Below are 12,716 nucleotides of genomic sequence, written 5' to 3'. Positions count from 1 at the left end.
AATATCTGGAACTTTGGTGCACCTAGTTTCACTTAAAAGTGCACCTAGTTTCACTTACAAATGCAAGTAATTTACCTTAATATTCATGCACCTATTTTCGCAAATACTTTCACTTACAAATGCAAGTAATTTACCTTGTTAATATTCATGCATCTAGTTATAACATTATGTGCACCTAGTTATAACATTAGGTGCACCTAGTTATAACATTAGATGCACTTAGTATTGATGCTCAGTGTACAATTCACTTGCACCTGTAATACATTTTACCTGCATCTGCAATACATTTACTTGCACTTGTGCAAGTAATTTACTTTGTTAACATTCATGCACCTGGTTGCAACCAATCTGCACCTAGTTATAACATTAGGTGCACCTAGTTATAACATTAGGTGCACTTGGTATTGATGCTCAGTGTACAATTTACTTGCATTGTAATACATTTTAGTTGCACGTGTGCACCTATTTTCACTTACAAATGCAAATAATTTACCTTGTTAACATTTATGCACCTGGGTCCACCTAGTTATAACGTTAGGTGCAACTACATTCTAGACACGTGGCGCGCTGTGATTCAACTACATTCCAGACACGTGGCGCACTGTGATTCATCTGCATTTCTCTCCTGGGCGGCCAGTACGCATTTGAAGGCGATCCTATATATATAAAATATATATGTTAGAATCATTGATGTATCCTCAAAATTGGTTATTACTTTGAATACTATTGACCCTGTTATATGTAGTATTTGTCCATATACTTGCCCAACAAAGTCAACATTGCCCATTGAGGCTCAAACCCATGACCTCCTACTTGGGAGAATCACTTCATGCCGCTTGACCACAAGGTCTTTGGCATATTTAATTATATATAATTAATCACTTTTTAAAAATTAACCTAACATTGGGTACTTTTATGCTTTATAGAAGAGATTTCAAAGATAAATGCATGCTTTAGGTGTCACTATTCATGAAGATTCTGAGAGTGAAAAGCAGGTGGAAGGTAAGACTTAGAGCTAAATATAATTAAATTCAATATATAATGAACTCTTGTTTCTTTCTTTCTTCTTCTTTTTTTTTTTTTTTTTTAAAAAAAAAAANTTTTTTTTTTTTTTTTAAAAAAAAAAAATCATTCAATTTAACTAATAAATAGAATTGCATTTTGTGTTCTTGAGATGAGAATGAAGGATTAAAGGAATGAAGGCTTAGATTTTGAACATTGAGAAATTTTCAAGATCATTATTGTTTTGAAGAATTATACCCACACACACACACATATATAGTTTTGAAGATTTGGATTATGGATTTTGTGAATTGTGACTTGTAATTCGTATTTTGTGTTGGCGTGTTGTTTACTTTTAGAACTTGTTAAATTGAGTATTTTAATTCTTAAGTTATTTTAAATTTTAATTAATTTTTCATTATTTTTCGATGTTTGTTTTGACTTTACAAATATATGAAATTCAAACTTAGGAGAATTTGAATTCATTTCGACTCTACTCAAGTCGTGGACCCTCTAAAAATAATGATTTAGAAGGGTCACAATTTTTCAAACAATAACACCATATTTATTTGAAAGTCAAATAGAGGGATTAACAATTGTTATACCATGGACTGTGGTTCATATTACATTGTGAATCCTAATACAAAAATTTTATACCTACAGTTAACACATTTTATACCTACAGTTTACAATTTATGTACATGTAAATAAATAACTTTGAGATTGGCATGCATTATGAACTTTGTATTTTGAACTTATACACCCACATTGCTTGATCAATTCAATTCTCTTATTTCAATCATTCAATTGTTTTACTTGTTAATTAACACTCTTTTTGTGGTCCTTTACCAATTAGGATCACAAGGCAATAATTACCCAATATATAGTTTTAGATATTGACTGCGAATTTTGTTAGTTACTCAAAACAATTAACAATCTCTATATATATTTGAATGGTTGTATTGGACCATTGATCTAAACACCAGCATACATAATATACAATTATACATGTTTCATTATTTTTGTTGAACATGTAGGAACAAAAAAAAAACTAAATAAATTATTTATAACCTAAATAATCTAATTAAGGGCACATAATATCCTCCAAGATATTATTACTATATTCACCAATGAAGAAACCATTCTACTATTTACCAAAAAAATTTGGCATGCAATGATTGGTTTGGTAGTGAGAATCCTCATAACTTAGCTTGTTTATTGACCTCAGAACTTGAAGTTCTCTTTCAAGTAACACACCATCTCTTGCTGCACCAATTAAAGGGGCCAACAAGAATCAATAAAAATGGAGAGTATAGCATTAAACTTGTAGTATATAGAGAGACAATTGTGATAACATGGACCAGGGTACACCTTCCATTGTGAATCATGGTTCAAAAATTATGTGTTTGTAGTTAACATATTATGTGTTTTCAGTTAATAAATTATGTGTCTGTAGATAAATTGAAGTTACATAATATGTTTACTACAGAGTACTGACACAAAATATGTTAATTGCAGATACATAATATGCTAGTTGCATATTAAGTGCTTGCATTTAAGATATTCTATGCCTTCAATTTACTTATAGACATGATCTGTTAATTATATGCACATAATATGTTAACTGCAGGCACATAATCTGAATGTCAATAATTTGGCATAGAGAGATGGATTGCAGATTAGTGAGAGTGAGTTCATAATTATAAGATGTATTAAATGGGGCATAGGGGGATTCAGAGCTTCTTCAATTCAGCATATATATCTGATCTTTTATGTAATGGCTGACAGAGTAATGGGAGAGAAACTTACAATAACACAAAGAAGAATGCATCCAGTGGCACCAGGAAACAAAGCATACCAATAGTTAAGCTGATGTAGCTTAGCTGCATCTATGAACAATATAGGCAAGCTCGCAGCTGTATGTATGTCAAAGTAATTATTAATTAATAAACATCTTAGACGACTTAGTTATATGATTTTACAGAGAGTTAATTATAGAAATTGTCCCTTGACTATAGTTAAATTATCAATTTGGTCATTGACTATTTTTTTTTTACTTAATTAGGTCCCTCAACTCTAAAAATCTTAACAAATTCGGTCTTCCGTTTGTTTAGCTGTTATACATCCGTTTACTCAAGGCCAAATCGGTAATTTTGCTATAGTCAGTGAACTATTTCGATCATCACATGCACCATTTACTCTCTTAGTAAACCGAAGTGTTAAGAACCAAAATAGTCCCTTGAGTCCTTTGACTTTAACGAAATTAGCAATTTGGTCTTGAGTAAATGACGTTGACGGCTAAACAAACAGAGGACCAAATTGGTTAAAATTTTTAAAGTTGAGAGACTTAATTAGGCAAAAATAATATTAAATGATCAAATTGGTAATTTCGTTATAATCAAAGAACTATTTCGGTAATTAACTCTTTTACATAAATTAATGCGCAAAAGAAGGGTTAGAGTTACCGGGAGGATGAACAGCGCGAGTGTAAATCATAAAGGCAATGGAAGCAGCAAGAGCAGAGCTCCTAGCCAGCCATCCTGGCCCAAAAATGGTGAAAGCCAATACCCCAAATGCAGCGCAACCTATTTGCGCCAGAAACATATTGAACTTCTGCAGGTAATAATCAATTGAAGAATGGATACCAATTAACAGAAAAAAAAAAAAAAAAAAAAAAAAAAAAANTCAATTGAAGAATGGATACCAATTAACAAAAAAAAAAAAAAAAAAAAAAAAAAAAAAAAGAGTAAGACACAAGCTACTTCTAGTTGAGCATATAATAATAATTAGAGTTAATTATATTTTTGTTCTAGATTTATAAGTCGTAGTTCACTTTTAGTTCTTTTCTCAGAACATATCCTTTTGGTCTTGGGCCCTGTTTGGTAAATGGGTGCTGATTGTTTAGGTTAGAAGGTATGATTTGTTAATAACATTAGCTGATTGTAAAAAGCTATTTGATAGATTAGCTGTTAGCTGATAGCTGTTTGGTATAAATTTTTTCTTCAAAAAACTAATTGAAAATGCTACTTTGAGTAGCCTTTTGAATTTTAGTATTTTAGAGTTACAAAAAACTTATTAACCAAACAATTAATAGTGATCAAATAAGCCAAAATTGGCTGATAGGCTGATTATTTACCAAACAGGGCCCTAGTATTATTGTGGCATAACCATTTTTGGTTCTCCGTCAACAAATCATTAAAATATTTTTAAAAACAAAGACATTTTGATCTTTTTCGTACAAAGTGAGATAACCTACTATATATATATATATTGGTTCAAATGCGGCCGTGCGGTCACACACCACTCAATGTTATGAAATACACCACTCAATGTTAAGAAACACACCACAATGAAACACACCACAATTTTAAGAAACACACCACAGTGCATATTTGTGTGGTGTGTTTCTTAACATTGAATGGTGTATTTCGTAACATTGAGTGGTGTGAATCGCACGGCCGCACGGAAAGGCACGGCCACACCTGAACATGACCCTATATATATATATATATATATATTAAAAATCGTAATTGAAGACCTAATTCCGTTTTTTGTCCTAGATTTATAGGTAACTCTAATAATAACATATAAAACATAAATGCACATTCTTACTTTTAGTCCGTTGGGATTAAACATATTTTTCAATTCTTGCAAGTGAAAGTTTAGGTACAAAACATGTAAATTATAAACGCAAAAAAGTAATTTTGGATCAAGTTCCACAATGTAACGTAGACCATGATCCATGGTATAATTTGCCCAACAACTCCGGCAAATTATGCTATGGACCTAGGTCCACCTTGCAAGGTGGACCTGGGTCCAAAACTACGTCGTTTTTGTCTTTTTTTTTTTAAAAAAAAAAAAAAGAAAAAATTAGTAAACATATTGCTGAATATAGAGTTGTCCAAAAATGTGCGAATGTAGAGGTTTCAAAGTGTGAATATAGATTTATGATTGTGTGAATGTAGAGTTGCCCAGAAATGTGTGAATGTGGATGTTTCAAATTGTGAATATGGAGTATAGAAATCGTGAATATAGAGTTATATATGTGTGAATCTGTAATAGAGTTAAGAAGTTCTAGCAACTTGTAGCCCTGTAATGTGTGAATGTGGAGTTCTCAAGTTGTGAATGTGGAGTATAGGACCTGTGAATATAGAGTTTTGAATGTGTGAATGTGGAGTTTACAAATTGTGAATGTAGAGTATAGTGTATGTGAATGTATAGTATAGTTACTAAACATATAATTCTGTAATGTGTGAATGTGGAGTTTACAAATTGTGAATGTTGAGTATAGTGTATGTGAATGTAGACCCAGATCCACCTTGCAAGGTGGACCTGGGTCCACGGCATAACAACTCAACAACTCCATGTTGGGCCTCTCATGTCCAACCCACCTCCAAAGTTCAATTAAAGCTAAAATGAAACCTATGAAAAAGCGGTGAAAATGAGAAAAAAAAATAAATAGAAAAAGAAAAGAAAACAATACTTTTTTTTTAGTACTACTGACTCTGTTATAATGTAGTATCTACTTGATTTATCTTGTTTGGCTTTGCCCTACTCTATAGCCTATAGGCATCACAAGTTTAAGACCCTAAGGATGTGTTTGAAAATCTAGAAGGCTAGAAATGTTTTCAGAAAAATAAATCTATAAGGCTAGAAATGTTTTTTAAAAAAAAGTCATTTTTCAGAAAATATTTTTATTTTTAATATTTGGTTGCATTTTGAAAAATTATCTAGATGTGTTTAATTCATTTTCCAAAATAATGAGTCGCATTTTATAATTAAACAAAAACAAGCAGAAAAAAAAAAGAAAAAAAAAGGATACAATCTTAGGTATGGCCGTTCGCCCGTTTGGGTATGTAAGTTATATTGGCCTGGGGTAAATGGATGAAATTGTAGACATACAGGGGTAAGTAAACCAAGTTCGCAAATAATACCATTGACCGATGTCATTTAACAGGTTATATGCAGTCAGATTATGTATTTGCAGACTATAAATACATAATATGTTAATTGCATGTACATATTATGCATCTTCAATTTATTAAAGACACATAATACGTTAATTGTATATACATAATTTTTAAATAAGGATCCACAATACAAGGTAAATCTGTTCTACGTTAGAATAAGTGATTATAATGTATGTAATTATATAGGTTAGTAGGCAATTAAATTGTGGTGAGCTGTCATTAATTTAGGCAAGGTATAAAGGTAAAGGATACAGGAAGTAGTCAAATACTCAAATATTGCTAGAAGTGATGATTATAACAAAAAAGGTAGGATTCTCAAAAAAAAAAAATAAAAAATAACAAAAAAGGTAGGTAAGTAGACAGTGAGACAAATTATACTATAAATCATGGTTTGTCTTGTAAGGTAGACCATCGATATTGATTTATTTCAAGTATATTTAATATTTATTTTTAGTATACTATAAATTTAATTTTAAGTAAGGAAAAATTATAATTTATACCGCTTCATAAGATGTCAATTATCAATGTCCCCCTGAATTATTAGTGGTGTAAATGTTACCCTTCAATTTTTAAAATGGAACATATATTACCCCTCACGTACCGTACGGGAGGGGCAATATATGTATCATTTTGAAAATTGAGAGGCAACATTTATACTACGGGAGGGCAATATATGTATCGTTTTGAAAATTGAGGGGCAACATTTACACCACTAATAATTTATGGGTGACATTAATAATTGACATATTATAGAGGGACATAAATTACAATTTTTCATTTAAGTAATAAATAAGAATAAATTTTGAGATTTCTAAATATACAGCAGCAAACTAAATAAATACTCAAAATTAAAGAAAAAAAAGTTGAGAGAATTAAATTTAAAATTCATTAGAGAGAATAAAAAAATACAATTAAGTATCATTATATGTTGATGTTGTTTGAAGGAAACAAGGAGATGCTATCATGCTAACAAGTAACAATTAACAATGCAAAGTTGTGTATTGTTGTTTGTGTTAAAGTCAAAATGGCCAGTAATATTCAAAGGTCAAAAGCTGAAAATTGTACTGTTTGATGTCTTTATTACGCTTAAATAGTTACGTTAAATGTGAGTCCATGATATCTAACTTATTAAAATAATTTCTACAAATAAAAATAAAATAAGAAAAAAATAGTAATTTTAATCCCCTTTTTTTAAAACAGTAATTTTAGTCCCTTAATAATACTAGAATAGTCGTGGACATTTTAGTCTCCCACCTCAAATATATGTTAAAATTAACTGTGATGGAAGAGTAAATATGTAAATTTATATTTTTTTCACAAAGCACGTATCAAATATGAAAAATTAAATTTTAAATCAAAGAATCAAATACCATTAGAAAAAAAAAAAGTCAAATGAATAAGATAGTAACTTTATTATTATTATTTTGGTAAATTCATTTAAAAACTTCTCGACGAACAAAAATAATTCTATAGCTAAATGTTTTCAAAATGACTAAGGACAATTAAGTAAATTTTGATTCCCGACTAAATTAGTTATTCTAGTATAATTGAGGGACTAAAACACGCATTCTGGCTAATGCTACACATAGAAGAGGTGTTTAGAGAGTAGGGTCAGGGTGCGTACCCTAGCGCCAGGAGAGGAGGGAGTTGCAAAGAGAACAGCACAAACAGCTCCCAATGGGGCAATGGTGATAGAAACCCCTTTTGGAGCCAACATTTGGTCTATCTTTCCCAGTATTGCCATTGCTGCGAACGCCCCTGCAATCCCCAGCTACAATTACTTCTTAGCTTTTCCATACAAATCAAATTCGATTATGCAAAAACAACAAATTCAATTCAATTCAATTAAAACTGACCTGCAGAAGGCCAGAAGATGTCGCTGAGAGAAGGGGCCTTTGAAGCCGCCGCCTTTTCAGGCAACCATCCATCCCACACAGACACAGATGATGATGATGATGATGATGATGCAGATATGGTTAAATCCCTTCTCCTCTTTGCCTTTCTTTGTGACTCAATAATGGATTTTCCAAGCCCATGGGCGCCACTCAATCTAAATCTGCAATGCTGCGAGAGAAATAGGTTTTGTGGCAAAACAAATTGACGATGGAAATTCAGCTGCAAAACCCCCATTCTTTAATCTGCGAATTGAATGATGTTTGTTGTCAGATCAGAGGACAAAACATTAATGGAAGGAAAATGAAAGAAAAATAATAAGGAGTTAGTTGATTAGTTGAGGTGACTCTAGAGGACACCGAAAGGGCAGTGATCCCAGGTGAGGTGAGGTGAACCCAATACAATACTGTCCACTCCATTTATCTTTATTATATTCGCTGCAATTGGTTTTTGTTTAGTCGTGTCCACTCTTCATCAATTACAATGGAAGGCATTGCCACTTATTAAAAAAGGATTTGTTCATACATGGCGGCTACCTGATGTTTTCTTTGAGTTTTAAAAAAGAATTCGGTAAATGCCATGTCAACATACTTTTAGATAAACAAGTCATTTTAACTTCAATTGCATGCGTTTGTATTGTTCAGGGATTCAATTGTATTTTTTGTTAGTTCGATTACTTAATTGTAATTTGATTTGTAATTGAATGACTTATTTGACTCTTATTTCAACTATACATCTTCTATCTACTACACATCTTGTAACTATACCATGTTAATGGTAGTCAGACCAACGTAAATAAAATAAAAAAGAGTTTGTTATTGGTTTTTTTGGATCTTGACAAATTCCCATGGCCCAAATCTGCTTAAAGAAATTGCGATTGTTATGCCATGGACCGTTCACAATTTTAAAACTTTATGTTCACAATTTTAAATCTCAATATACAAAATTACATTACTCTATTCATAATTTTTGAACCCTATATTCACAATTCATAACTCTTTTGAATAAAGAAAAAGATGATGAAAGACCACGTGTTGATCTAATGATATGTCCAAGATCATATTGTGTACCAGTTATACTGTGGACCATGGTCCATGGATCATGGTTGATACTGCAGTTGTGTTGAATTGATACTGCAGTTGTGTTGAAAGGATACTGCAGTTGTGTTGAAAGGGAACTGCAGTTGCGCGAAACAGAGGCCGTGTCATTCATCTGGAACTGCAGTTGTGTTGAACGGATACTGCAGTTGTGTTGAACGGATACTCCAGCTGTGTTGAATGGATACTGCCGTTGTGTTGAACAGATGAATGGCCTCTGTTATGTGCAACTGCAGTTTCCTTTCAACACAACTGCAATATCTTTTTAACACAACTGCAGTATCCGTTCAACACAACTGCAGTATCAGCTATGATCATGGTCCACAATGTCCACCATATAATTTGCGATTGTGTACCCAGTAAAACCTAGCATATTTATCTAACCCAGTAAATGAATTTTAAAAACTACTACGTTTGCATATTAATTTGATAAGTGGTAAGATTTCCGCATTGATAAAGCAATTGGTTAGACTAGTTCAATCGAGTGACCTTAGCCCAATGGTGGTCATGGTTAATTTCTCTGAGTACATAGCATAATTTGCCAAGAAATTGTGGTCATGGTTAATTTCTCTCATGTGGCCTTCATTCCTTAACTGAAACTATATAAAAAACATTCTTATTATCATTTCTAACATCATCAACTGAGAATCTAAGTCTGAGTAATAAGTTAGAACATTCCAATTATAAATAATGAATGCACGTTACTATAGATTAGATGTGTAACCTTGGGGAACAACGCGTTCTTTATACCTTGCACCTAGACACCAGCAAAATTGTTTTAAAAGGTAATGAGCTTTGTTCAATTCACACCACGTCTTTAATCCTTATTTCAATATCATTTCCCTAACAATTTTAAAACAATTTCTATAACACTTTGGCCCCGTCCGTCATACCTGATGTTTGAAAAATAGCAACCCTTGATAGAAAGAGTTACAAATGTTGGGCATAGACAATGCTCGTTTTCTTCTATTAATTACAACTAGCCTATGTGTTGTACTCAGACCCACCCTTACCTCCTCAACTTGAATTTCCTTTGCTCACTCATTGAAAAACTAACATTGAACCCAACTATGGCCCTGTTTGGTAAATGGCTGTTGGCTGATTAGGTTGGCTGTTTGGGTTAGAAGGTATAATTTGTTAATAACATTAGTTGATTGTAAAAAGTTGTTTGATAGATTAGCTGTTAGCTGATAGTTGTTTGGTATAATTTTTTTTCTCAAAAAGCTAATTGAAAAGACTGCTTTGAGTAGCCTTTTGAATTTTAGTATTTTAGAGTTGCAAAAAGCTTATTGACCAAACAACTAATAGTGATCAAATAAGTCAAAATTGGCTGATAGGCTGATTATTTACCAAACAGCCTACAGCAATATTGAAGAAAATTCCATGCTGGTAATGGTGAATTTGATATCTGGTTCAACCACCTTCATTGACCTCACCAACATTGTTGTCGAATAATGTTCGTGCAAATCCTCATTTTTTGATTGGGATTGCAAAAGGAGATTTGCATTGCAACATATTGAACTTCGAGCTTAGAGTTGGTTTGTAATAGAGACCAGTAATTTAAGTTCGTTCGAATTCAAACTTTCATTTTATCCATTTCATAATGCGCAATATAAATAATAATTAATTTAAGCCGGTTTTGGCTCCCAGCGTTGATGGATCAGGGGTCCAATGCCGCGTCACTAATTTCCGGCGAGCAAACTAAACCCTAGTTTATCCCAGGCCCGTCACAGGCTACGCCCATACCCTTCTCTCTCTTTATCTCTCCTCTCTTACTTTCTCTCTCTACGACCAACCACCAGATCGGCGATAATCTTTACCTCCGGCGGATATAGATACGGCTTTGATGATGGAAGACGACGAAGATGTGCAGTCGCAGCCTTCGGAAGGGACAGGATCTCCGGCTTCTCCTCGATCCAACGGGAGGATAACGGTGACGGTCGCCGCCGTTCCTCCACCGCAGAACACAAATACCTTGACCTTGGCTTTGCCCATACAACAGCAGTCGAAGACCTCCGGAGGAGGCGGCGGCGGCGGAGGCGCCGGAGGAGGCGGCGGCCGAGAGGATTGCTGGAGCGAAGGTGCTACGGCGGTGCTAATTGAAGCCTGGGGCGAAAGGTACCTGGAGCTGAGTAGGGGGAATTTGAAACAGCAGCACTGGAAAGATGTTGCAGATATTGTTGCTAGCCGTGAAGATTATAGCAAACCCCCAAAAACTGATATTCAGTGTAAGAATAGGATCGACACCGTGAAGAAGAAGTACAAGCTTGAGAAGGCGAAGATCGCGGCTGGCCAAGGGCCCAGCAGGTGGACATTCTTCGAGAGGCTGGATCAGTTGATTGGCCCAACAGCTAAGGGCAACAATACCAGCGGCAGCGGTGGTGGCTTTGCTGGCCCTTCCGCGAGTAACCAGAAGGTTCCTATGGGTATACCTATGGGAGCTAGATCGGCTCCTCAGCTCAGGCAACACCAGCCGCCATTGCAGATGCAGCAGAAGAATAAACAGGCATTCCGGAGAAGGCCTCCTATTGATTCAGACTCGTCTGAGTCAGAGCCGGAGCCTTCCCCTGATTCAACTGATAGCTCTCCTCCTCCCACTTATGAGAAAAAGAGGCCAAGGATTCAGCAGAGGGAGCTGATGATGAATTCCAGTGTAGTTAGACACACAATGCCTAGAGGAAGAGACGGTGGCGCCACCGCCCCTGCTGCTGCAGCAAGCGGCAGTGAGAGAGATAGGAATTGGGCGAATTCAGTGAGAGAGTTGACTCGAGCAATTCTGAAATTCGGAGAAGCTTATGAGCAAGCAGAGAATGCAAAGCTGCAGCAGATGGTGGAGATGGAAAAGCAGAGAATGAAGTTTGCAAAGGAGCTGGAGTTGCAGAAAATGCAGGTCTTTATGAAAACACAGTTGGAGCTGTCACAACTGAAGAATAGGAGGGTTGGGAGCAGTAATCACCATAACAATAACACCACCACCACAGCCGCCAACAATAACAACAACAACAACACCAACAGCTTTAGCAGTAACTAGGAAGCTGTTTAAATTAGGTTGGTTAGTGTGCATTTTAGGTGAATGACTAATGCTCATGTTTCTTTTACTCATTATGAATGTTCATGTTGTTGAATAGAAATCTGTAGGATCATTTTAGTTTGGCAGATCTATGGTCAATGCTGAACATTGTTGTATCATTATTTTACTTGTGAAACTGCAACTCGTGTAGAATGATGAGAAAAATTGTAGTTCATTAGTGATCAAGTGAAATTTAATACTTTCACCATGCTTTCTACTGTATATGGTATGCAAGATTGTCTTCTACATGTTGTCCTTGATAGGTTAACAATTTTTGTGTTGTTTTATTGAGATGTGAAGAAATTTCTCCATTTTCATTGCTGTCTTCCTCAGCTGCAAAGTTTCACATTGCAACTCGAATGGTGAGGAGGTAACATGGACAATCATATCCTTCCTGTGAACTTATTACTTATCTCAATTTTGCATCTTGTGTTTCTATTTCCAGGAAATTGCCTAGCTTTCTATAATTCTTGATCTTACTAATCTTAAAGCATCTTTATATTGCACCATGTACAGTGAGCTAGGCCTCCTTGATACATTTGCTTGACGAAGGCATATCCTTTGGATAAGTTTGAGTTACAGGTAATATTCTTTACTCAAAAACTAGAACCTTATAAACGAGTTTCATTCAATATTCTGTTTTTTTTTTTTTTTTTTTTTTTTTTTTTTTTTTTTTTTTTTTTT

General features: G+C 34.3%; 2 protein-coding genes across 3 annotated transcripts in view; one reads left to right on the top strand and one right to left on the bottom strand.

The window, feature by feature from the left end:
• Positions 1 to 1,931: 1,931 nt before the first annotated feature.
• LOC116008020 lies at positions 1,932 to 8,264 on the bottom strand. The gene is made up of 5 exons (XM_031248653.1): positions 7,829 to 8,264; positions 7,597 to 7,730; positions 3,468 to 3,615; positions 2,812 to 2,918; positions 1,932 to 2,268 (listed from the first exon to the last, which is right to left on the bottom strand). Exons 1-5 carry the CDS (start codon positions 8,100 to 8,102, stop codon positions 2,227 to 2,229), a joined length of 705 nt encoding a protein of 234 aa, XP_031104513.1. The 5' UTR covers positions 8,103 to 8,264; the 3' UTR covers positions 1,932 to 2,226.
• Positions 8,265 to 10,537: 2,273 nt separating this feature from the next.
• LOC116010555 (trihelix transcription factor ASIL2-like) overlaps positions 10,538 to 12,716 on the top strand; it is a 4,350-nt gene continuing 2,171 nt past the window's right edge. The window contains exons 1-2 of one of the 2 annotated variants that reach the window (XM_031250020.1): positions 10,538 to 12,402; positions 12,549 to 12,614. In XM_031250020.1, coding sequence (XP_031105880.1) covers positions 10,809 to 11,993 — 1,185 coding nt within the window. In that variant the 5' untranslated portion in view covers positions 10,538 to 10,808 and the 3' untranslated portion in view covers positions 11,994 to 12,402; positions 12,549 to 12,614. Of the gene's footprint in view, positions 12,615 to 12,716 lie in introns of both variants that reach the window. The other variant, XM_031250019.1, reaches the window with a different exon arrangement.

The sequence above is a fragment of the Ipomoea triloba genome, chromosome 2 (assembly GCF_003576645.1).
Source record: "Ipomoea triloba cultivar NCNSP0323 chromosome 2, ASM357664v1".
NCBI classification, from domain to species: domain Eukaryota; kingdom Viridiplantae; phylum Streptophyta; class Magnoliopsida; order Solanales; family Convolvulaceae; genus Ipomoea; species Ipomoea triloba.
The sequence above is the reverse complement of the archived record's forward strand: the minus strand, read 5'-3'. Positions and strand labels throughout refer to the sequence as shown.

Coding starts and splice junctions, on each gene's coding strand:
- LOC116008020 (XM_031248653.1), bottom strand. CDS start 8,102: ATGGGGGTTTTGCAGCTGAATTTCCATCGTCAATTTGTTTTGCCACAA. Junction 7,731..7,828: donor CATCTTCTGGCCTTCTGCAG/GTCAGTTTTAAT, acceptor TGGGGATTGCAG/GGGCGTTCGCAGCAATGGCA. Junction 2,919..3,467: donor TCGCGCTGTTCATCCTCCCG/GTAACTCTAACC, acceptor ACATACATACAG/CTGCGAGCTTGCCTATATTG.